Here is a 25984-nt window from a genome sequence, read left to right as displayed (position 1 = left end):
ATTTTACGTTTTATTTTATGTAGGTAATTAGTGTTTTAATTTATTTTTACTCAATCTTGGGATCAAGAATTTCCTACCATCTTATGAAGAAAATCAGTTACTTCATTAACAGAAACCAGCTTCTCTGATAGCGAGCCAGTGTTTTGCCAAGTGAGACTTACCAGATATTCCATGTTCTGTGTGCCCAGTGCCCACCTCTGGTTTCACCTGCTCCACCCCCCACCCCCCTCCCCGGGGACAAGGAGGGGTTAGGGCATTTACTAACCCAGATTGGCCTGGCTGTTCCTGTCCCATTTTATTCTTAGTGACTAAATCCTTCTCCATAAGATGTAAGCAAAATCTTTTTTCTTCTTTTCTTGATGCAGAAAAAGATGAACAGTGAGGGGGAAAGAGAGACTCACAAGTTACTTGCGGATAAATTTTTTATCTGCAAAAATCCAGAGTAGAAAGCAGAGTGACAAAGATGTTCACATTTTGTGCATTTCTTTGGTCACTTTTCAGCATGTGGTTGAATCACTCTTCACTTATGATTTTCGTGTGGACCTCCCGGCTCTTCACCCGCAGCTTATTGACCTGGGACTCGGCAATGTCAGCCCGCTCCTCGGCCTCCTCCAGCTCGTGCTGCAGCTTGCGGAACTTGGAGAGGTTGGCATTGGATTGTTCCTCCTGAGAATGAATGGAGATGCATTTAGGAGGGGAAAAAGGTCAGGATTTCTAGTTTCTTAGGTCAGTGGGTCTTGAATTTCTTTTTACTTAAAAAGACTTCACTCTAGTAAACCTTTTAAAGAAAACCAAGAGAAATGCTCTTGATTTTTTAAAATTTTTTGTATTAACTCCTTACATGCTTCTTGAACTCATGGATAACAAGGCAGGACAGGTGACATTTGCCACCAGGATTTCTAAAAGTTCTCCTTTTTAACTTGTAAACACCTTAGAGTTACTACTAAATATGTCAGCTTTCCAACGTTTCCCCCCCGAGTCTGGTGAATGAAACCAAACCTTCTCAAAATGCAGGTATACAACCTGTGTTATACCTAGCTTATAGCCTGGAATATAAATTATTGCCCATTGAGTATAAATTATTGCAACTTAATGCAGTTTACAAGTTGAAGAAAACTTGTTTCTTAAAATAGTCTTGAGTAGCCTCTGATTATGTTTGACCAGATAAGCAGTGAATTTGGGAAGACCAGTTCAGGTTTAGACTTTAGTAATTGTCCTTTTTAAAAGACTCATTGACAATTGTCCAAAATATGGCATTCAAATTTAAAAGTTAATAAAACTTAGAATCACTGAATATTAGAGCTTGAAAAAAACCTCAGCTCTTTCTCCTACAGATGGGGAAAGTAAGAGCTAGAGAGATGCGTTAAGTCTGTCACCCCCTTGCCCCCGCTTCCTGCCCCAGACTTTAAAGGTCAGCAGAAAAATGAAAACCATTCATGGACATAGGAGCTAATTTTTGATAAGTAGGTATATCTATCCATACTTAACATACTTAGAAAATCAGCATTATTTATTATTTCAGATAAATCATAGGCTGGGGAAATGAGGTAAGGTGGAGTGCCAAGAATCTGTTGGTTTAAACATAACCGAGACAAACCATGAGAGACTCTTGAATGCCGAGAACAAAAACCAAGGGCTGATGGGAGTGGGGGGGAGGGGAAGGGGGGTGATGGGCATGGAGGAGGGCACTTGTTGGGATGAGCACTGGGTGTTATATGGAAACCAACTTGACAATAAACTATTTAAGAAAAAAAAGTTACTTAATGTAAAAAAAAAACAAAACCACACAACATAACTGAGACCTTCTGAGCTCTAGGCTTAATATTTAACTGCTTATTTGTCACCTTCACTTAGGTATATAATGTTATTTCAGTTTTTCCAAAACAGAATTCCTGTTTCTTTCTTGCCCTGTGAATCTTCCCCTGTTCCTCCCTTATTTCCCCATTTTAGCTCTTGCTGTGCCATCCACCTGGTTACTCAAATCATAGACTTGATGAATTACCCTTGATTTCCTTTCTCTTATCTCCCAAGGCCGACCTATTAGCATATCCAATAGTTTCTCCCTCCAAAATGTGTCTTGAGTCTCTCTATCTGCTCCACCATCACTCTAACGCAAGCCATGGCACCTCCTTAAAGCCTCCTAAAATGTCTTCCTGTACCTACCTGCGTTATCCAACAACCCATTCTCCACAAAGTAGCCAAAATATACTTTTAAAGAGGATGAGCCAGGGCATCACTGAGCAGTTTAGAACCCTCTCATGGCTTCCCAGCGTCCTTTTGTACTTAGAATACAATCCAGACTTCTTACCAGGGCCTAGAAGACCCTGTGGTCGGCCTCCTACCTTGCTCTACAGCCTCTTCTCTACTGCTCTCTCCATGGTTCTTTCTGTTCCTTGAACCAGACTCTTTTCCACTCAAAAGCATTTTGTTGCTCTTCCCCTTCCCTGGAACCATTTTCCCTGGCTCATCGAGTGGTTGGTTTCTTCTCATTCTTTACAGTGTCATTGACCATTTTCCTTTGATCCTTCCTCACTGTACTCTCCTTTTCTTTCATCCCTTAAACTAAGTTGGCTTCAACGTATCTGAGACTGAAGACTGGTCAGTCACTCCAAGGGGTTCGGAACTCACCGCTTCCTCAGCTTGTCTCTTGTAAGCCTTCACCTTCGCTTGCAGTTTATCCACGAGATCTTGGAGCCTGAGCACATTCTTGCGGTCTTCCTCAGTCTGAAATAATATTTTTAAGAGTGAGTCTCTTGAAAGTACAAACACCATCACACATTGTTGTAGATTTGCTTTTTGATCCCTTGCAAACTAGGGTGAAAACCCAGACAGGCCATTTTCCTTACCTGGTAAGTGAGTTCCTTTACTCTTCTCTCATGTTTGCGTAGACTTTTGACAGTTTCAACATTGCGCTTCTGTTCACTTTCAACTTCTCCTTCAAGTTCGCGTACCTGCAAAACGTTGGGCATTTTAAAGACATTTGCTGTGATTGATTCACTTACTGGATTTCTGCATCTTCAGATGACCTGTGGTGCTTCTTTTACTCTGCTTTATATGTAGGTTTCATGCCCTAGTCTAATTGTCCCCTTAAAAGTTCCTGGGCAGCAAGGAATGTGTCTTACTTCATCTCTGTATGCCCCACTCATCCAGCAGGACTAGGTCCTCAAAATGCACTGAATTGGAATGAGGTAGGAAATGTGCCATCAGCAGACCTACCCTGGCCTCCAGCTTCTGGATCTGCTTCTTCCCGCCCTTCAGGGCCAGCTGCTCGGCCTCGTCCAGACGGTGCTGAAGGTCCTTCACCGTCTGCTCCAGGTTCTTCTTCATCCGCTCCAGGTGGGCGCTGGTGTCCTGCTCCTTCTTCAGCTCCTCGGCCATCATGGCCGCCTGTGAGCAGTGAAACAAAACCAGTTGAGAGAGCTGGGCGGGCACACCAGGGTTCAAGTTTGACCACCACCGTGTTGCCCTCTGCTCACATCAGTGATGGCCTTCTTGGCCTTCTCTTCTGCGTTGCGGGCTTCCTGGACAATGTCCTCCATCTCTCCTTGGATCTGGGAAATGTCTGTCTCCAGCTTCTTCTTGGTGTTGATCAGGCTGGTGTTCTGGTTAAAATAACAAATTTAGAAATACCTAGTATATGAGAGCAAAGTTAGGATGCCATATTTCTAATGAACTCACAGGCTAGTTAATTAAGTAATTAGTATCCATCCTTGTTCCATAAATTATTTGAGATCACAACATATTTTTAAAAGACAGTCAACTTTGGATGCCACAGTATAGATAAATATTATTAACCCACAAATATTAAGTGTTTTAAACTTTATCCTCCATGAAACATCATGAGTACATTTATGAACAAGAACTTCATTTTCATTCCTTTGTATTTTTCACTCTTCCATTATACTCACCTGGGTGTGCAGGAGCTGGACACGCTCACTGGCATCCAGGAGCTCCTGTTCTGCGATTTTCCTGCTCCTCTCCGTCTGCTCCAGGGACGCCCGCAGCTCCTCGATCTCAGCCTGCAGCAGGTTGGCCCTGCGCTCCACCATGGCCAGCTGCTCCTTCAGGTCCTCCTGGCCCCGGAGCGCGTCGTCCAGGTGCAGCTGCGTGTCCTGCAGAATGAACGATCATTGAGACACCTCGTTCTTGGTGCTACAGGGACCCCAACCCCCTCGGGGCCATCTTTTGACCCACTTACTTTGAGGATGCCCTGGGTATTCCTGTAGTTCCTCAGGGCCTCTGCAGCCATGCGGTTGGCGTGGTTCAGCTGGATTTCCATTTCATTGAGGTCTCCCTCCATCTTCTTCTTGAGCCTGATGGCGTCATTCCTACTTCTGATCTCAGCATCCAGCATGGTCTGCATCGACTCCACTACTCTGATGTGGTTTCTCTTCAGCTGATCTATTTCCTCATCCTTTTCAGCGATTTTCCTGTCGACTTCAGACTTGACTTGGTTCAACTCCAGCTGGATGCGCAGGATCTTTCCCTCTTCGTGTTCCAGAGATGCCTTAATGACAGCAAGGGGTGATGTTAGCAGGGAATGGAAGTTTATGGTATTCTAGAAATAGGAATTCGTTCTTGCTTTTTTGCTGCCATAAGACATCTTTGTTCCATTGTTACAGAAATTTCTACAATGTGTTGTTGGTTTTATATATTTCTATCTCCCCAGCTTGATCATGCCCTTGGTGGCAGGGACCTTAACTTACTTGTCTTTGTTTCTTTGGTGTCTACCACAGTTCCTGACTAACACCTATGTGTTACTTGCATGCATGCTCAAGCCTCCATCCTCATACATAGTACGCAGAGTCAGAATTACTTTTCTTTTCTCTCATTCAAGAATTTCATCAATTCTTGCATGCGATAGATGCTAATTCCCCTTGTAATTGTTTTAGAATGTATGGTAAAATATTTACCTCTGCCTCTTCTAGAGCAGCCTGAAGCTCAGACTTTTCTTGCTCAGTTTGCTTCTTTACTTTCTCTAGTTCATGGATACGTTTCCCTCCTTCTGCAATCTGTTCCGTAAGATCAGAAATCTCCTCTGTTGGTGAACAGAAATATAAAAATTTGTTCAGTGAGGGAAAACATTTTTTCAAATCTTTTGTTAAAGAAAAGTAAAATGTACTCACGTTGCAAATTCTTATTTTCCCGCTTCAGGGTTTCAAGATGGTCTAAGGATTCCTCATAAGCATTCTTAATCTTAAACAGCTCTGTGCTAAGGGAGCGGGACTCCTTTTGGGAAGCTTCAAGTTCAGCATGAGTTTCTTCATACTTCTGTTTCCATTCTGCCAGGATCTGCAGGGCAAAGAGTGGTCAAGAAATTTAATGGAGAGTTTGATGGGATATGGGAACATCTATTCTGGCAGCTGCCAGACAGAGTTGGGATGACCTGGGACTGACAAGCAGTTAGGAATGAGAAGAGTAGCAACCACAGGACTTGTCCTTCCCCCGCTGCCTGCTGTGGAGCAGGAGCTCCTGAGAACAGCCCTCTCAGATAGTTGGAATAAAGCCGCTGAAGGCAGAAGGCTTTTAGTCCTGTGTTGAGTGCCAAGGTAGAGGCTGTAGCACAAGGTACCTTGTCGAAGTTCCTCTGCTTCTTGTCCAGGGCCGCGCAGGCTGCATTTGTCCTCTCCACGTCAATCATGAGGTCCTCCACTTCATTCTGGAGCCGCTGCTTTGTCTTCTCCAAGGAAGCACATTTGGCGTTCACGGCTTCTACGTGCTCCTCAGCATCCTGTAGACGCTGGGCCAACTTCTTCCTAAAAGGTGAAATAAGGGCAATAGAAGCGAGGGCCATCAGCAGAATTGGATGTTTCCAGGTAGATACAAAAGAGTACTTTCCACAGCCAGACTCCTAGTGCTCTGCTCTTCAAGCTTGTTTTTTAGGCCCAGTTCTGTGTTGACTCATTCTTACTTCTACAAACTAAACGCTGACAACAGTCCAAATTTCAACATCGCTATACTTCACAGTCTGGTTTTGAGGCCATCTGTGATCAGCGCAAGCCAACGTTTTACCCATCAAGGTCGCTGGTTTATTCCTCCTGTATAGAATATTAACATCTGTCTTGAATTACTGTTATGTATGTCTTGTCTCCACTAAATTTTCATCTCCAGAAGGTAGAGTGTGTATCTTGCTAATCTTTGCATTCTTGTAGACTGTCACACATATTAAGTACTCAAATGTTGGATGAATTGAATTCAAATGAATAAATTCAAATTCATACCAAATATACTTGATTTTGGCTAATTGTGTCCCTCCCTTATTTTTCCTAGCTTTCCATTAATACTTTAGTAAAAATAAACTTTTCTAGATTGATGTCAATTTTGCTTTGTGAGCTCCACTCAAAATCTCTTCTAAGGCATCCACCCAAACATGATTTTAACTACATGCTTGTATTCTAGTCATAGGATAAACAACTAGATCCCTCCTGAAACCTTCTGAACGAGTAGGTTTCTTCTGTTTTCTTTTATAGTTTATTGTCAAGTTGGTTTCCATATAACACCCAGTGCTTATCCCAACAAGTGCCCTCCTCCATGCCCATCACCCACCTTCCCCTCTTCCCTACCCCTGTCAGCCCTCAGTTTGTTCTCAGCCCTCAAGAGTCTCTCATACTTTGCCTCCCTCCCACCCCTCAACTATTTTCCCTCTTTCCCTCCCCCATGGTCCCCTGTTAAGTTTCTCCTGTTCCACTTATGAGTGAAAACATATGGTATCTGTCCTTCTCTGCCTGACTTATTCCACTTAGCATAACATCCTCGAGTTCCATCCACATTGCTACAAATGGCCAGATTTCATTCTTCCTCATTGCCATGTAGTATTCCATTGTATATATAAACCACACCTTCTTGATCTGTTCATTCGTTGATGGACATTTAGGCTGTTTCCATGATTTGGCTATTGTTGAAAGTGCTGCTATGAACATTGGGGTGCATGTGCCCCTATGCATCAGCACTCCTGTCTCCCTTGGGTAAATCCCTAGCAGTGCTATTGCTGGGTCATAGGGGAGTTCTACTGTTAATTTTTTGAGGAACCTCCACACTGTTTTCCAGAGGGGCTGCACCAGTTTATATTCCCACCAACAGTGTAGGAGGGTGCAAGTTTCTCCACATCCTCACCAGCATTTATAGACTTCTGATTTGTTCATTTTAGCCACTCTGACCACTGTGAGGTGGTATCTCAGTGTGGTTTTGATTTGTATTTCCCTGATGATGAGTGATGCTGAGCATTGTTTCATGTGTCTGTTGGCCATCTGGATGTCCTCTTTGGAGAAGTGTCTATTTATGTCTCCTGCCCATTTCTTCCCTGGATTATTTGTTTTTTGGGTGTGGAATTTAACGAGTAGGTTTCTTCTTGTCAAGATTCTTCCTCTTTACAGTTGCATCTTGAACTGTTGATTGCATGGAATATTTGCTCCTTTGCAAGACCATGTGTTTCTTCTCTTATTGTAGAATTTATGTTTTCTTTTTAGTCTTTAATAGCATATGTGTTGTTCCTCTACAAACAACCATGCTTTTACATCTCAGAAAGAGGAGCTATTCTTTGAATGTGTGATTATTTTCCCCTTACATACCTAACATCTTGGACCAATTTTTCCATTAGTGGCTGAGAGGGAGGAGAGGTACAGGGCAGTACGGTTAACTCTTACTCTGGCTACACCTTTATAGATAGAATGATGCCCAAAGTACCCCTTTTCAAAAATAGTCATTCAACTTCCTCTTGCATTACCTGCTTTCTCTTTCCACTTTCTAGCTTAATTTCTTTTCCTGAACCACTAGAGTGTTTGTCTTGCTTTGTTTTATGTTCATGCATGTTTTTTCCTTTGTTTTTAAAGTTTGTTTTGGGAGCAATGGACATTTCACCATATAGTGCTTATAGCAGATGCACTTGGTTAACAGAGATATTTCCATTTTAACTAAGCCTAGAACATACTTGGCCTCCTCCAGCTCCTCTGTGCGCTGGATGGCGTCCGTCTCGTATTTGGTCCTCCACTGGGCCACCTCGCTGTTGGCCTTGGACATTGCCCTCTGCAGCTCGGCCTTGCCCTCCTGCTCCTCCTCATACTGTTCCCGCAGCAGGTCACAGTCGTGGCGGGCTGATTGCAGGGCGTGGGCCAGAGCGCTCTTGGCCTGAGAACATAGAGATCAGTGACCTAATCTTATTTCTTTAAAGTGATAGTTAGCACCTCGGCTCCTATAGGTCACCAGAAGAAAATCTACAGAAGTAAGCAAACCACAGATTACCTCAAAAATAAGGATAGTGACAATGGCAAGTAGGGCTTACCTTTATCTCCTCTTCAAGCTGCCTTTTCAGTTCCTCGATCTGTTGTGTGAATGCTTGTTTGCCCCTTGAGAGCTGAGAAACTAATGAGTCTTTTTCATCTAGCTGGCGTGAATATTCACCTGTTAAGACCAAGATAGATAAAGCTGAGCCTTACTTTGGGAATTAGAGCTCTGAATTTAAAACTGGAGCAGGGGAAGGGAGCTGAGTTTGGAACCCATTGGAGAATAAGGGTTATAGTAAGCCACCAACCTCCACTTCAGTTCTGATGAGCAAATCTATGTGAGCGTGAGAAGAATGGAAGGCTTTGAGGCAGATTACATACTTACGAGGAACACAAAATATTTTGGAAGGTATTTAAGATTATTTGATCGCAGTAGAAATTGGTCAAGAAACATGGGACAAGAAATGTAAATCAAACCAACAAAACATCCCAGTGCTTCCTATCTAAGGCCGTAGTGTTGTACTAGCGTACCTTGCACTGAAAGTTGATTGAAACAAACAATTTATTGTATGGAAGATAAGAGAGTTTGACTGATTCCTTCTATCAGTGCAAGTGATGTTCAAAAGAAAATCCTGGAAGCATTTTTGTGTTGAGAAATGATCAGCTCCCCTTCCACTCCAGAATGCATCAGTTTAGGGGGACTGATCAGTTCCTAAACTAAATGGCATTTAAATCCAATCCAACTCTTCAGGCACCATAATTCAGAAAACACACTGTACTATATTAAAAAGGGAGGAAAGACTTTCAGCTCCATTTAAAAAAACTTTTTTTTTTATATTTTTTATTTATTTCTAGGAGAGAGAGACACCATGAGCAGGGGAGGGTCAGAGACAGAGGGAGACACAGACTCTGAAATAGGCTCCAGGCTCTGAGCTGGCAGTCAGCACAGAGCCCGACATGGGGCTTGAACCCACGAACCGCGAGATCATGACCCAAGCAAAAGTTGGACGCTTAACTGACTAAGCCACCCAGGCGCCCCTCAGCTCCATTTTTGAACTGGTTACCTGGAAGCTTTATCTCTTTAATAAGAATCACAGCTTTCTCTTTTTCCCATACCACTAGGTTCTAGAAGGAACTTAGAAAAGATTCTTGAGATTCTTTGAGAATACAGGTTTTCTTTTTCCCACATGAAGTGTACTAACTACCTGAACGACAGTAACATAAGCCTTACTTTGAACTTTGTTCTAGAAAGAACAATATTTGAATGGACATGAAAAAGTGGTTCTCCAACACTTTGATCTGCCTATCACTTTAATACTCCAGATGACCCATAAAATAATTACCACCTTTTTAATCTCTTGCTTGAGATGGTAGAACTTTGGTAAAAAGTTGGATGAATTAATTAGGGCAAGCGGTTAATGCACAGACTCTCCAATTTGGATAGTCAAAACTCACAATCGTCCCTTGAAAGCTCCAGGGCTGGGTTGTAGTACTATTTCTCTGCATGATGGTGCTAGCTAGCAGCTGTTGGCCAGACTTCAGGAAAAAGAGTGGAGTAAGCATTCTTGGACAGTCACCTCAGCACTGCCATAGTCTGTCATTTTTAAAATGTGGATTACATTACACAGACCATTCAGGGTAATAGAGTAATAAATAACTTGGGCAAGCATTTTGAAAGGTGAAAATAAATTTCGTGAAGATACACTTTAAATGTGATAACTTGATTAAAGTCATATCTGCTTTAAAATGTGAAAAAGCAAAATAGCCTGGATCTCTTTAATGAAATCAACAATTACAACAGAAAAGAAAGCAGTCCATGCCAGTCAGTGGTCAGTAATGTGTTCATATGAGCAGTGGGGGGTGCCTCCCAGGTGGGTAATATGTGATCTCAATAAGTCAGTGCAGAGTGTTTCAGCAAATTAAGCATCCAGGGTAAATTTGTCATTCAAGGTCAACACTGGTCAATGGCCCACCTGATTCTGTCTGCAGTCGTGCTCTCTGAGCCGTCAGGTCATTGATCAGCCGCTGCTGCTCCTCTTCCTTGGTCTTGAGTTCACTGACTTGGTCTTCTAGAGTGCGGCACATCTTTTCCAGGTTCCCCTGTGTTCAAAACATGATAGAAGACATCTCAAGCAAGTATTTGGACCACAGAAAATTTCAAATATCCACGCATTCCCTATGGGGGTACTTCCTTATTTGGAGAATTAAATATCTTTACAAACAAAAACTACAGAGGTCTCGGGTTCTGGTGGAAAGAGTAACAAATGAAAGAGTCTAACCATGCTACCAGTAAACTGCTTTGTGAATTTAAGGCTTAACTCACTTGGCTTATCTCTGAGATGAGAATAATGACACTTGATTTTTTGAGCAGCAAATTTATGTATTTGTGCTTATGGGAAAAAACAAAAGCCTAATCAAGATGAGGTGTTTTTAAAATTCCAAAATGAATAGTTGTAGTTTTTTATTTGGAAGAGCTTAACTTTCTGCTCTATATGTTCTTTGGGTGTGGCTGTTCTCACAACAAAGAATGAGTGCTTTGCCATCACACCCCAGGTGTCCCTGTTCCCAATCACCTGCTTGTGCTGCTGGTTACTAAGGATTCTTGACCGGTTCACTCACACCTGTCTCACAGAAATCTATTTAAGACTTAAACCATGATTGTACCTTGGCTTTGGAGACGGTCTCCATGTTACTCGCAAGGTCATCGATCTCCATCTTCATCTCACTCTTCTCCTTCTCCAGCTTCTGCTTGACCCTCTGCAGGTTGTCTATCTGCTCCCCGAGCTCGGCCATGCTGTCCGCGTGCTTCTTCCTCAGGGTGGCCGCCGTGGCTTCGTGCTGCAGGGTGGCCTCCTCCAGGTCCCTGCGCATCTTCTGGAACTCGGCCTCTCGCTTCTTATTCATCTCGATCTGGGCGGAAGTGGCCCCGCCGGCTTCTTCCAGCCGCTCGCTGATCTCCTCCAGTTCCCGGGAGAGGTCTGAGCGCTGCTTCTCTGCTTTGGCCCTGGAGGCCCGCTCTGCCTCGATTTCCTCCTCCAGCTCCTCGATGCGGGCCTGGGGGTGACACACCAACATGAATGGCAACTCATGGCGGTTTTGATTCCTGTGATGCGCGGAAGAGGTGGAGGCAGTGACTCACCTGCAGCTCCTTGATCTTCTTCTGCAGCTGCATGGCGAGGGCCTGCTCGTCTTCAATCTTGCTTTGCAGGTTGCTCATTTCAAACTCTTTCCTGTCAGAGAGGCACTTTATGTCAGTCATAGAAACAATAATAAGCAGTTTCCCCATGAAAGTTGTGTTCACACTGCTTACTTTTTGAGTTTCTCATCAAGTTGCTGCTTGTCATTTTCAACATCCATTGTGGATTCTTGGGCCAATTTTAGGTCTCCCTCCAGTTTCCTCTTGGCTCTTTCGAGATCCATGCGGATTTTCTTTTCTTGTTCCAAGGATCCTTCAAGCTAAAAGTTAATAATGCATGAATATAGTTCCTGAAACATTACCATCTTTATCCCAGGTTGGACTTGTAGACATTTAACTCCTATCTAATCAGCAGCTTATTTTGATTTTTCTATGAATTTGGCAGATTTGTCCTACTTAGTCCATTCTCGTTACTATTTACTTAGTCCCAGGAGTCATCATTTAAAAGGTGAAGTGTACCTCATTACCATGTGATTACAGTAAACTACCAGGGAGACAGGATGCCTTCTGTAAATCCCTACTGGAATCACTGTGATGGGGCTTCGCCACATCCACAGACACCATAGCTGTTTCTAACCATGACTTTTGTCACTCCCTCCCCGATTCACACATTTATAGCGGGGTCTCTATTTGGTATCAGACCATGTTTAGAGCCGAATTCATCTTCCACATTCCTTATTTGGAAAAAAGAGAAAATCTTACAGGTGTTTCTTATTCCTTTGCTATTGGTATTGGAGCACCTCTGTATTTCTCTGCATAGCCTTTTCACTTTTCAAGACCAGCCCAAGCCCTCTTTGTTTGTCTTTTTATCTATATTGTCTGTTACCAACAACTTTCTTTATTGATTTTTTTTTTTAATTCTTGGATGTCCATCATAGACGTGTAGCAAAGATTGTGTCCTATACACTTATTCATTGGAAGCTCTTGAAAAGTCCACATTTCATCATAAGAATGTAAATTCATGCCTACTTAGTTTATCATAAAATAAAAAAATATTTTTTACATGATGTTAGGCTTACGTCATCTACTTGTTGTTCAAGCTTGATTTTAGCTTTGGTCAGGGTGTTGACTTTGTCCTCTTCTGCCTGCAGGTCATCCAGGGTCTGCTGGTGGGCCTCCTGGAGGGCCTTCTTCTCCTTGGTCAGCTTAGCGATGGTTTCGTCCAGGCCTGCCATCTCTTCCGTGAGGTTTTTCACCTTGAAAAATTAAAGAAGAAAATGATATCTGCTCTAAAGCAGTTTACTGGGCCGACCGAACCTCAGTATGGTAGAACAAAATGTGGTTCATACCTTGTTCTCTGTGGCATGCTTCTCTTTTTCAACCTTGGCCAGAGTCAGCTCAAGGTCATCAATGTCTTTCTTGAGCTCTGAACACTCATCTTCCAGTTTCCTCTTCTTGGCCGTCAGCTCGGCGTTGATCTCCTCCTCATCCTCAGCTCTCTCCGTCACCTCCTTGATCTTGGCCTCCAGCTGGATTTTCGTTTTGATCAGTTGGTCACATCTTTCCTCTGCATCAGCCAAGCCTTCAGCTTCCTTGAGTTGGAAACAAAATCAAAATAGGAAAGAAAGAATGAAATATTTGACAACAATAACTATGTAAATCTCTGCCATTGGATCTCTGGCTTTAAATTTTATGAACTACCTCCTGTATACAATCCAAGATACATTGAGGAAAAACCAAAATGTATCCAATTTTACCCTGTTCCTTCAGAAGAGTATATATTCTCTAGTAAATTAGAAAGCCTACTCCCAAAAAGCTACCATGAATTCAGAAAGAAATTGATGACAGAAGAGATCCGAGAAGTTCTATTAGAGGTGATTTCCTTTTTTTTTTTTTAAAAATGTTATATTTATTTCTGAGAGAACGAGAGAGAGAGAGAGAGAGCGAGAGAGAGAGCGAGCGAGCATGATTGGGGAGGGGCAGAGAAAGAGGGAGATACAGAATCTGAAGTAGCCTCCAGGCTCTGAGCTGGCTGTCAGCACAGAGCCTGATGTGGGGCTCGAACCTACGAACCATGAGATCATGACCTGAGCCAAAGTCGGACGCTTAACCGACTGAGCCATTCAGGCGGCCCTAGAGAAGATTTCCTTGAATGAAGTGACATTTGAATTAAGCCTTGAGAGGTGGGTAGGATTTGATTTTGTAGAAGTCAAGTCATTGGGGGATGGAGCAGGAAGAGAGAAGGCATTCCAGTGGGGGTTTCAGGATGCAGCTGCATCTGCTAATGAACTGTTTCTCTTTGTAGAACTGGAAGATGATCATGGTTATGATGTTTTACATTCAAGTTGAGGCATAAAGTAATCAAGGAATTCTTGGCAGCCTGTTGTGTTTAAAATTAAGAGCATTGGGAGTGAACAGGATGTGAGTGAGAAATTGATACATACATTCATCAGGAGCCTCCATATCAGCCTTTGAATCCATAAAAGAGTAAAATGTGCTGCATGTAACATGTAGTGAATGTAGTGTGTAGGACAGAGTCTGAATAATTCTCTAGAGATAAGAGAAGAACATTCCAGATAGATCTGAAGGAGGTGGGTGCAGAAAACAGCTCTTTTCCTTCTGTGATCAAGAAGAAAGAGTTATTACATTGCCTACACTTGACAGAAAGAAACCAATTTTAATCAACAGGAGAAATATATGATTTTGTGATGAGTAAATTATACCAGACCAATTCAGTTCACTCTGAAATGAAAGGCAGTCTCATAAATTACATTTCAGAGTTGATGGAGGCTGTTCTGAAATGACTGGTATGGGAGTGAGCAGCAAGCGCGCTGGATGGAGGAGAGGGCTGGGGGACGGGAGGCGGTCAGAGCACCTTGGGTGCTGACACAGTGATCCGGGTGTGACATGTTGGGGGACAGACTGTGCAAATGGATTGGAAAGAGTGAACCCAAGTTCTGGAGATCAGTGACAAATAAGAATTCCCTAAAATGTGTGTTAGAATTCCTGACATTTCCCAGCTGCGTGTATTGTGATTTAAGACTCATGGACATCTAGGAGTTGAAGGAAGTTTCAGAGATTAAAAAATAAAGTCACTCTCTACATGCTATCCTCCCCTTAATATTTCATTTGGGATAGTTTTATGTTAAAATCACTTTCAAGGACTGTCTTCAAAGTTTCCAGAAAAGAAGTCATAAATCCTCTAGTTTGATGAAATTGTGAAGAATGGGTGACAGTGGTCTGTTCTACCTCATTGCTCCTGGTTTGGGATGGTGAAGATATATGGACTTTGCTGGAACCATCAGAGTGCACTGACCTTCTCCCCCCAGTGAGTGTCCCCACACCGACTACCCAAGTGTTTGCCACTCACAGCCACTTGCATCCCATTTGCAACACCTTGCATGACACCACCACTTACAGCCTGAACTTGGAGCTGCAGGTCATTTTTTTCTTTCAACAGTGACACCATCTTTTCCTCCAGTTCCTTCCTTTTCGCCTCTGACTTGGCGAGCTCATCTTTGGTTTTCTGAAACTCCTCCTTCATGGTGGCCATCTCCTTCTCGGTCTCCGCGCTCTTGAGGAGAGGCTTGATCTTGAAGAAGAGTTTCATCCAGGGCCAGTGCTTGACGTTCATGAAGGCGCGGATGTTGTACTGGATGCAGAAGAGGGCTTCTCTGAAATTTAATTGATGCAAGTTAGATGAAGTGTGTGGATGAAGAAATGAGATGAAGTCTTGGCAGTGAGAGCTGCCCCCACTGTGCTCCTCGCCTACCTTCAAAAGCACACACGGAAGAAATTCTACTTTGGGATGATGGTCAAGGACTCATTAATCATTCACCTCTCTACATCAGGGTCTCTCAAACTCTTGGTGTACCTAAGAATCATCTGAAGGACTTGTTAAAATACTAGTTCCTGAACCTTATCCCCAGAGATTCAGAGTCAGAGGATCTGAGATGGGATTCTAAAAATGTGCATCTTTAATAAATTTGCAAAGGCAGATGACGTAGGTGTAAGGACCGCCCTTCGAGAACTACTGCCGTGTACCAGTGCTTCTCAGGCTCTCCTACTGTAACACCACCGAGAGCAGAGAAGGGAGCTAGACCTCCGAGGGGTGTGGGCGTGGAAAAAAGAGCCTCGTTAAAGAAGAATTTCTGTGAAAATCTCTGGTTTTATATATGTTAATGTTATGTGAATTTAGCATTCTACTCTGTAATATTCTCATATTTAAAAAAATCTAAATTATCTAAAAAAGGAATTACCCTCATATACAAGCAGTTAACTGCCCCAGTACATACGTATGTATATGTAGTGGGTTATGAGCAAACTTACTATTTTTAATAAAATAGAATACAATAGAAGGTATTAGCATAACTACAGGTGATAGAAATAAAAGTTGCTTCATGTATATTACATATATATTTACACACACCTGTGTGAATGTGCACATGCAAGTATAAATGCATTTTTCACCATGGGTCCTGTTCACATGCATTCTGCAGTTTGAGACACCTGGCTCTTTGCTCTTAGGATTCTGTCCCTGCACCAAATCAGATCACCAGAAAGCTATGTATCTTGGTGACATTGTATTAACTTACTGAAAAAAATGTTTCACAGATAAATGCTCCTAATGTTATAATCATAATAGCTTGATAATAGAAATGATCAGATGGAAGAAGTTGTTTCTGCATCTTGTATAAAAGTCACCGTTGGGGGCACCTGGGTGGCTCAGTCGGTTAAGGATCTGACTTCAGCTCAGGTCATATCACAGTCGTGCGTTCAAGCCCCAAGTTGGGCTCTGTGCTATCAGTGCGGAGCCCACTTCAGATCCTCTGTCCCCCGCTCTCTTGGCCCCTTCCTTCCCTACTTCCCTCTCTCTCAAAAATAAATATTTTTAAAAATCACTGTTGATTTTTGCTTCAGCAACTTTGGGACAAATTAAAAGTCCTAAACTCTGATGCAAAAAAAGAATCCCTGTTGAAAATACTGTCTGCTATTCAGTTCAGTATATCTAATTTCATGATCTACCCACTAAATTCACACGGTGTATTTTGACACTGTTGTATTTTCTCTTGTCGGATAAGAACTGTCCACTCTTTATTCCTCCCTCCCCACCTTTACCCTGAACACTCAGACTATGTTTCATGGTGAGGATCCCTACCTTCAGTTTTCTGGTGTGTGTATATCCCCCACTTCAGCATAGGACTCTTACTCATTCTCGCTTATGTCAGTGGCCTTATCCTATCTGAGTCTTAAGCTACCTCAAATGTGTTTCTGTAGCAGAAAGATGTGAGTAAATAAACAATGTATATGTATACCTTCTCTCCACCATCCTCTGGTACTCCACTCTGGCCAAGAACCCTCTGCACCTGGCCTGGGTTCGGGTAATCAACTGGGCCAGCTTGTCATCTCGCATCTCCTCTAGGAGCCCCAGTAGGCCAGCTTTGAAAAAGACCTGTGTGTGGGGGAGGTTTGCAGATCAGAAACTGTACATAAACTTCAAAGGGACGTGAATAGCATCGGGTAGGCTTTAGAGACCATTACCTTGGTGTGGCCAAATTTATACTGGGTGTGGTCAATGTCGATGGATGCAAGGAGCTTCTCAGAAGCCTTCTTGCTGTCAATGAACTGCCCTTCAGGAATTGCACTTGCATTGAGTACCTTGTATCTGTTTAAGTAAATAATAGTTTTTTTTTTTAAGTTGGTTTATGATGACACCAATAGCAGATAAACATTAAATGACCTATTTAGAAAACTGGAGCTTTTAAAAAAAGTTTCCTCCTTTGTTCACAAGAAGGACTTCATATATGTGGATGGTCAAACTAGCATCAACAGTCTCTCTTTGCCCCATTTCACCTTCCTGCACAGCTATAGTTTTCCTTTCTGCCTCATCAGACCTTGTTCTTAGGAAAGGATTCTGTGGTCTTGTTCACACCAAGATGTAGATGACCAATAAAATATAACGTGACCAGCTCCCTGGAGCTGCCACCAGCCCCTTATCTCCTTTGCCTCCTGTTTGATTCCCAAGATGGACTTCTCTAGGGAGGAGAAAGTTGCTGAGGAGCTGGTATTGAGACATTCTCGGGAACCCTGAGAAACTGGTGTGTGAGGCAGAAAGTTGAAGATCGGAAGGGACAGGAAAGGACCCCCTGGGAGCTATATACCTGCGTGGGGTAGTTCCTAACTCAGACACCAATAACCATGTGACTTTGAGCAAGTGGCTTAATCTTCTTGAGCCTCAGTTCATTCATCTAGAAAAGGAGGTGTTGATAGTACTGACCTCTACTGATGTTTTATAAAGATTAAATGAGATAACCCAAGCATATTTACACATTAAAAACTGGTAGTTCATATAATTACTGAAGTTAATGTATATATCTGTGGGCTAAGCCGGGAGTTTGGTAAGCCCATGGAAAGTCTGGAGTGTGAAACAGTACATCTAGATTTTAGTAGTATATCTAGATTTTAAAGGTGTTTTGAGGCTTATTACTTCTCACTCTTTTTTTGCGGCAAATCAAAAATAACAAGTAGAGACGTATTTTTCACTAAACTGTTTTGCTTGCAGTAAGTCTGTTTATACTAAACTTTAAGACACACCATAATTAGGAGAGTCTGACCTCTGTTTGAAGTCTGCGTAAAGGATTCTGCTGGGGAACCCCTTCCGGCAGATGCGGATGCCTTCCAGCACGCCGTTACAGCGCAGCTGGTGCAGAACAAGTTCGTGCTCCATGGCCCCTAAAGCGAAGAATACACATGCCTTATCTCATGGTCTAAAGCAAACACATGGACACTTGTCTGGATGTCAGAAGTCTCTTACCTGGAGTTTTGGTTTCATTGGGGATGATGCACCGTACAAAGTGGGGGTGAGTGCTCCTCAGGTTGGTCATCAGCTTATTCAGGTTCTCCTGTGGAATTTATGAATATTTGGTTTAGAACTGCACTCTTTTCATACATTCATATTTACAGACGTAATCACTGTGACAACCATGACATTGCTTCAAGTCTAATGAATAGTATTCCGATTTGAATTTGCAAAGAGTTCTCTCTGGAATTTCCACATTCCCCAAATGTCCTTCCCTTTCCTGTTTTGTGCATTATAAACATGTTTGTCTACAAGTTGTCGAAGTGGTTGTTCACTGCTGTTGAATTTCCTAACATGTGTTGTAGATTTAGTATGATATCCTACATGTAGAGAAATAGCCCATCCCTGCTCCCCCTTCCCCCTTCCCCCGTACTGTTTCATCTAGTTATGTGATCTGGCTTTACAAGTAATTCAGTGTCTTCTTCCAAATCTGTCATTTCTTTATTTACCCTGCTTTCAATTATATCTGCTTCTCTATCACATTGCTATTCCTTATCCTAATTACAGAGCTGTGTTCTACTCATTTCAGAGAAAGTAGCCTTTTAGTGCCTCACTCTGGGAATTGGCAGAAAACCAACAGCCATGTTACCAAGTGTGAGAAGTGTTCCAACTTGTGGAAATCCTTTTTTTTTCCCCTCCAGAATAACTAAAGCTTCCGTTGTTACAGATAGGAATGTCCAAAGAAAAGTAAATTTTCCTTCAACAGCTATTTCTTATCACATCTGTTTTTTTTATTTCCTTTGTTTAGAATCAGCCTCCAATTCCCACCCAACACTGTTCTTCTGTCTTTGGCTTTCAAAATCCACTCTATTTCAGTTCTGTTCCAATATATACCTAGGCATGTGCATCATTTGGAGGCTTCCACATTCTCCAGCAAATCTCATGTTTTGCTTAGTCCTATCCCAATAGGACCTTTTAAATGTCAAATGACTTTATTTCCCAGCGTTCAGATGTAATTTTGCCATCTAATACTGACTTCTGCAATTCACTCTCATCCCTCCTGATACCTTATCTCCTGAATACTGAGGTGTCTCTTCCAAACTACCCCAGACCCTCTGAGACTCCATTCTACCACCACCAAATGATCTAGATCTTTGAGTCACATTCAGTTCTGGAATTCTTGCAAGATTACTTTCCTTGCCCCACAGGTACAATAAAATTGAAGTTCTTGAAATAAATAAGACAGAGCAAAGGATATTTGTACCCTGAAGAGAGCAGACACAGTCTGGAAAGAAGAACCCTTCTTCTTGCCACCTTTCTTTCCACCGCCAGCCTCTAAGGGGAGGGACAGAGAGAGCACAGGCAAATCATAAGACAGGCTTTCTCAGTGTATGTTTTATACATTAAATAAAAAATAACTTATGTTGGAAGTTACCTGCTTCAGCAGCTGTAGCCCCAACGAAGAGGAGAGCTAGAGTCTTCATTGCAGACTTCTGGTACAGCCCGACCACGGTCTCGTTCAGCGGGTCCTTGTTCTTGTCCAGCCAGCCAGTTATGTTGTAGTCCACGGTGCCCGCATAGTGGATCAGAGAGAAGTGGGCCTCGACCTTGCCTTTGGCAGGCTTGGGCTTCTGGAAGTTGTTGGACTTGCCCAGGTGCTGTTCATACAGCTTGTTCTTGAAGGAGGTGTCTGTGGCCTTGGGGAACATGCACTCCTCCTCCAAGATGGAGAAGATGCCCATGGGCTGAGAATAGAAAGAGAAACAAATGCCATTTGAATTTTGTCTGCTTGTAGAAATAATACATGAGATCATGATCCTATTTGAGTAAATTCATCTTGTAATTTCTTATAATTAACGAAAACTTATTCCTTGGACCAGAAGTTGTTAGCAAATATGTATCAAGTGCCTACAGAGATCCAGATGCCATACGGGCTCTGGGATGCGATGGTGAGGGAGGCATGATCGAAGGGCATGCTCTTGTGGAGTTTATGTCTCGCACCAAGGCTTTGCAGCCATGCTTCTCCCAGTGTGACCTGCAAACTGGTTGCATCAGAATCACTTGATGAAAGTGTAGCTTCCGAGGCCCCTTCCACACTTGCCAACAAGTTTTCCCAAGGGTAAGATAAGGAAAATGTGAAATTTTATTAAGTACTTGTGGTGAGTCTTTTTTTTTTTTTTTTTTTAATATTTTTACTTATTTCTAGGAGAGAGAGAGAGAGAGAGAGACAGCATGAGCAGGGGAGGGTCAGAGAGAGAGGGAGATACAGACTCTGAAATAGGCTCCAGGCTCTGAGCTGGCAGTCAGCACGGCTCAAACCCACGAACCGCGAGATCATGACCTAAGTGAAAGTCGGACGCTTAACCAACTAAGCCACCCAGGCGCCCCTAAGTACTTGTGGTGAGTCTTAAACTGAATTCTGAGAGCCTCTGCTTTCAAGTACTAGAAACTGGCATTTCAGTTACCAGTAATAATGACTCTAAGGATGACAGAGTGGTAATAAGCACAAAATACTCTAACTAGTGCTCTTTTATAAGGAAAGATGGCGTTAAGTATATAGCCTGGCATTGCAAACTATCGGGAAATGTAGAGTTCTGGACACTAAGGAAAATATTCTGTCCTTTTACCAAGTTATTTACTTTGGAGTTAGCAAAAGAAGGAGTTTTCCTGATTTTGTTTACCAGTAGAAATCTTTTAAGATTTTCGCTTAAATACTGTTCAGCAGTTTACTCTGTGACCTGACAAAGGCAAGCACACCTTCTCAATGAGCTCGATGCAGGCAGCCAAGTCCATCCCGAAGTCGATGAACTCCCACTCGATGCCCTCTTTCTTATATTCCTCCTGCTCCAGCACGAACATGTGGTGGTTGAAGAACTGCTGCAGCTTCTCGTTGGTGAAGTTGATGCACAGCTGCTCCAGGCTGTTGAACTAGGGGGTTGCAAACACCAAAGAGCTCGAGTGAGTTCGGAAAACCCAGTGGGAGTTCCGCAGAGCAGACACGAAGTGCGAGGGCCTTAACCAGGCCGTTGATTCCACCGACTCACGTCAAAGATCTCAAAGCCGGCGATGTCCAGGACCCCGATGAAGTACTGCCTGGGCTGCTTGGTGTCCAGCTGCTGGTTGATGCGGGTGACCATCCACAGGAACATCTTCTCATAGACGGCCTTGGCCAGAGCACCCACCGCGTTGTACACCTTCAGAGACATAGTGATGGTTGTTGGTGTTACTAAAGACACTAGGCAGGCTGGGATGTGTGTGATTCACTGAGGCCATTCACTTACTTGCTGCACAGTCTGGCCTTTGGTGACATATTCATTGCCGACCTTGACCCTGGGGAAGCAGAGGGCTTTGAGCAGGTCAGCAGAGTTCAGACTCTGGAGATAGGCTGCCTTGTCAGCAACTGTAAAGACACAATTCAGGCATCCCGTGTGACCTACTCTGGGCCCCACAATTCAGAGGGGCAGAGAGATGACTGAATCATTTAATAGAAAGTCTGTATGGGGGTACGTTTGCATACGTCCCTCAGAGGCTCAGCTGTAAAGGAAACATGAATTTGAAATGGGCTTTTCGCCCCTATTACCTTCGGTGCCATCTGGCTCGGCCTGCTCCTCACGCTGCTTCTGCTTGAACTTCATGTTCCCATAATGCATCACAGCCCCCGTGAGCTTGTAGATGGAGACTCTTTCATCAGAGGTGAAGCCCAGGATGTTAATGGCACTCTACAGGAAAGATGAGAAGACAAAAGGGAAGAAGACACTAACTTATTTAGGAGAATTTATACCATATCTTTACCCACACCCAGAGAGGGGTATTATTGTCATTCCCATACATAATGGATCTTTAAAAAACTGCATATGTAACTTACATCTGTGGCCATTAGTTCCTCTTGGTCATCAATGCTGGGCACTGTGATCTCCCCTTGGCTGACGAAGGCATAGTCGTATGGGTTGGTGGTGATCAGAAGCATTTCTGGGTAAACAGAAGTCAGGGTATATGATTTACATTAGAAGATGTTGATAAAACCATTAATGTCTAGATTATCAATTTATGCTCTTTCTTACCAATTAGGTCTGGCTTCTTGTTAGACATGATCTGATAAAAAATATGGTAGCTTCTTTCTGCCTTCAGCTGGAAAGTAACTCTAGACTTCTCCAGAAGATCTGAAGTGAAAAGTAGACATTGGCCAGGGTGAAAAAATTATAAAGTTCCTGGAATGACTTTGGAGCTTGGGGTCATTAGCTAAATCTCACTGGCTCCTTTAGATTTCTGCTGAATGTCCCCCTGGGGTAACACATATTTTGCCTCCTCAAACACAATTGCAGTTATTCTTTGCATCTCTGGAAGGAAACTAAAGCCTCCCTGGCCCAGGCTACACACGTTTCTCAGGCAGAAGATCCCTGACATTTGGAATATAATTGATTCTTGAGAACCCCTCTCTCCCCAGGGTCTCTTCTTACTTTAAAATAGAGGGGCAATTAAGAGCAATGTTTATCAAGGCACAGGCTAGGAAGAAATCACATGTACTCAACCTGTACGCAACTCATTTACCCTCATGTTAATGTTTTCTTAGAAAAAGTTGAAATTCATCCTGAGGCTGGATTATTTCAGACAAGCCCAATGGCTCCTGGCCTTTCTTACAGAATCATTAGCTCATGACTGAGGATAAAGCACACTGTGGGCCATGGATAAGACTGGCATTAACCAAGGGCATGTTTGGCAGCAGAGCAGTGTTTCACAGGCTCCAGGCCCAGCAGGAGCCACAAAATGTTCCTCCAAACCATGATTTGTCATTCTTGGATTCTGTTGAGGAGGTCCTGTTACTCACATGTTTCAATATCAGCAGAAGCCAGTTTTCCCGTGGTACCGAAGTGGATCCTGATGAATTTACCCTTGCAAGTGAAAATGATGGTGTTATATATGAGACTTGAAGCGCACAAGGAAGAGGAGACTGAAATGATAATTCTGACACTTCAGGGCAGAGAAGAGCCTTATGTGACCAAGAGACTTACAAAGCGAGAGGAGTTGTCATTCCTCACGGTCTTGGCGTTGCCAAAGGCCTCCAGTAGGGGGTTGGCGCTGATGATTTGATCTTCAAGGGTCCCCTGCAAAGACAAGTGCAGTCCTCACCTCTGGGGCTCAGGAATTTCTTACCTGGGAGCCCAGATTCTGACCATGGCAATCTGACTCACCTGCATTTTGCCAGAAGTAACTTCCTCCTTCTTCTTATCCCCAGTGACCGCAATTGTTGCGAAGTACTGGATGACACGCTTGGTATTCACAGTCTTCCCTGCCCCGGATTCTCCACTGCCAAACAGAGACCAAACACATGTGAGGAATTAAGCTCTGTGACAAACGAAAGTGCTTCCACTATCAGCATTTACTACCTTATGTGCCTATCTTTATATGTCTTTGTCAGTGCATATTATTTCTGTTGCTCTCCACTGACAAGAAGTAGAGAAATCCATCCATTGATCAATCACCTAACACACATTTCTTGAGGGCTTCAAAGGTGCCAGGCTCTCTTCTAGGTGGCCTGGGGTTGAGGGGGCCAAAAGGCAACCACCCCACAACTATGTGGGAAATGAAACCATTAGTAAAAACTCTATGAAACAATGCATGTGTTCTTCAGTCTCCTTTGACTAAAAACATGGCTCAATTTAAGTCTTTAAAGGACTAGACATTTCTCAAGGAGGCCTTAACAATGAGCTACTGGTGACATTCCCAATGGCTCAAATGTTCAGGAGGCTGTATGTTATTCCCCTCCATGCACAGAGAAGGGATTTATATCATCTACTTTCAGGAAAGTTCTGTGCAGCCTTTAAGACTGGACTAGCAAATGACAAAATTTGGGGCATTGTTATTTTACGTTCTGAGGTAATATAAACCCTACAACAGGCTATAAACAGTATTTGTTTCTAGGCTGATCAGCCATTGCCTCAGTATGGGAGCATTAACTAATTTTTTTTTTTTTTTGTCTTTTTCCCAGTGCAAATAAACTGCCAATGAGTCCCAGGATAGTAATACATACGTGATTAAGATAGACTGATTCTCCCGATCTAGAAGAAAAAGAGCAGACAATCAGCATATATACAAGTTATACAAGCAAAACTTCTATGGTGATGTACCTGTGGTGGAGTTTTTAAATACATTATTGTAAAGTTATATATGACATTATTCTTAAACCTCTTAAGTTGCGGAAAAACATAAAATGTTATTATATCTTAAATTCCTTAAGCCCTGATAGTTAAGTGTATCCTTCTGGTTTAAGACAAAGAGCGATACTCTGCAAAGCCAGACACTGTCTAGTTCTCAGCTATGGATTCTGGTAGCATGCTGTCTGATGATCAGTGCATGAAGCTTTCTGAAAAGTGGGTAGTCTACTAAGGGTTTGCACTGTAGTTTGGTAGGTTTAAATAGTTCATCAAGGCAAGGTTGAGGTGTTGTTTCTAAATGAATCAATTGGCCTCACAAGGATGAAAACAATCTGCCTTATGGCCATAGACTGCACCCTCTCAGTGGTATTCCCAACCAAAAGTATGCCATTGGGTCAAAGAAAAATCAGACGAGGAAAACAAAATCCTTTTAAACTGGGGGACACAACATCTGTTCATGTGTGTGTAGGTCCCAAATACCATCTTCATTCAAAGAGAGGACATCTTCTCTGAGATGGTGTCTGATGCCGCGAGAGATAACAGTATTCCTAAAAGCATCAGATTTGGAGTCAACAAGAAGCTTAAGCACAAAAAGTCTGAATGAACGTGTATTTTTCATTTCTGTTCAGACAGTGTGATTCAGTTGTTACTGAATCCTAACCCCTATTATTTAATTCTGCACAATAAATTATGTATTCCCAAGAAAGAGACAGTAAGCAAGTTTAGCTTAATTGGGATGGAGCAGTGGCGTGGCCTGGTAAAATCACAGTGTCGGAGTCTGGAGAGCTAGGTTTTAGTTCCAGCTTTGACAGCATGTCACTCTCTGTGTTTTAATTACCTCTCCTGTATGACCGGGGCTGGGGGGGGGTGTGGATTCGATTATTTCTAAAGATCTTTTTAACTTTAACACTTTGTGACTCTAGGTGGTAAAGTAATTTGTATGAGAAACACTTGAGCCACTCACCTGTCAGCATGAACTGATAGGCATTGTCGGAGATGGAGAAGATGTGGGGTGGGGCCTCCTGGCGCTTTTTGCCTCGGTAGGCTGTCACCACCTCTGCATTGTACACTGGCAACCACTTGTAGGGGTTGACAGTGACACAGAACAGGCCTGAGTAGGTCTGCACCAAAAAGGGGGAAAGAAGGAATATAATCATTTCATAGGGACCTTAGTGATCAACTATTTTTCAAAAATATTAACTACCTGAACAAGCAGAAGGGCCATGAGAATGGACTCACGTAGATCATCCAGGCTGCATAACGCTCTTTGAGGTTGTACAGCACGGCGGGCTCGTGCAGGTGGGTCATCATGGCCATGTCCTCGATCTTGTCATATTTGGGAGGGTTCATGGGGAAGACTTGATCATCTTTCACTGTCAGAGTCTGGTAGACAGGAAGGATAACTGTTTTGTCAACCGAGTGACCAAACAAAAAACCTTGCTCACATGTGGCCAGCTCCAAGGACTCTACTTACCGCTCCCGCTTCGGTCTTCACCGTCACCTTCCCTCCTTCCCTGCTCTGGATAGTCCCTTTGACAAAGGACTCCTTGGGCTCCGCCACAAACACAGATGTCTTGGCGTCAAAGGGCCTATTCTGGGCCTCAATGCGCTCCTTTTCAGACTTTCGGAGGTACGGAGCTGCCTCCCCAAAAATGGCCATTTCCTGGTCAGAACTCAT

The 25984-nt window shown here is 43.0% G+C and overlaps 1 protein-coding gene and 1 long non-coding RNA gene across 7 annotated transcripts in view; one reads left to right on the top strand and one right to left on the bottom strand.

Annotated features, from left to right (window-relative positions):
• Positions 1-25984, top strand: part of LOC120231452 — a 211630-nt gene that overhangs the window by 91273 nt on the left and 94373 nt on the right. The gene's annotated exons all lie outside the window — the stretch shown is intronic.
• LOC120231450 (myosin-1) lies at positions 504-25984 on the bottom strand. 2 transcript variants are annotated; one of them, XM_039231622.1, is made up of 38 exons: positions 25781-25984; positions 25546-25689; positions 25271-25427; positions 24183-24210; positions 23344-23458; positions 23164-23256; positions 22980-23043; positions 22216-22314; positions 22020-22123; positions 21735-21873; positions 21436-21554; positions 21199-21348; positions 20912-21082; positions 19584-19899; positions 19419-19486; positions 18170-18257; positions 17970-18087; positions 16897-17020; positions 16671-16807; positions 14774-15029; positions 12705-12947; positions 12435-12611; positions 11530-11675; positions 11359-11449; positions 10884-11273; positions 10193-10319; positions 8279-8397; positions 7928-8124; positions 5573-5756; positions 5127-5292; positions 4914-5038; positions 4199-4507; positions 3909-4112; positions 3477-3602; positions 3217-3387; positions 2847-2951; positions 2629-2724; positions 504-666 (listed from the first exon to the last, which is right to left on the bottom strand). In XM_039231622.1, the coding sequence occupies exons 1-38, from the start codon at positions 25982-25984 to the stop codon at positions 514-516; spliced, it is 5823 nt and encodes a 1940-aa protein (XP_039087553.1). In that variant the 3' UTR covers positions 504-513. The 2 variants fall into 2 exon arrangements, with proteins under 2 accessions (XP_039087553.1, XP_039087554.1); XM_039231623.1 differs by having other exon boundaries at positions 19419-19489; positions 19590-19899.

This window comes from Hyaena hyaena, unplaced genomic scaffold, assembly GCF_003009895.1.
Source record: "Hyaena hyaena isolate Hyena2069 unplaced genomic scaffold, ASM300989v1 scaffold_58, whole genome shotgun sequence".
NCBI lineage: Eukaryota > Metazoa > Chordata > Mammalia > Carnivora > Hyaenidae > Hyaena > Hyaena hyaena.
The sequence above is the reverse complement of the archived record's forward strand: the minus strand, read 5'-3'. Positions and strand labels throughout refer to the sequence as shown.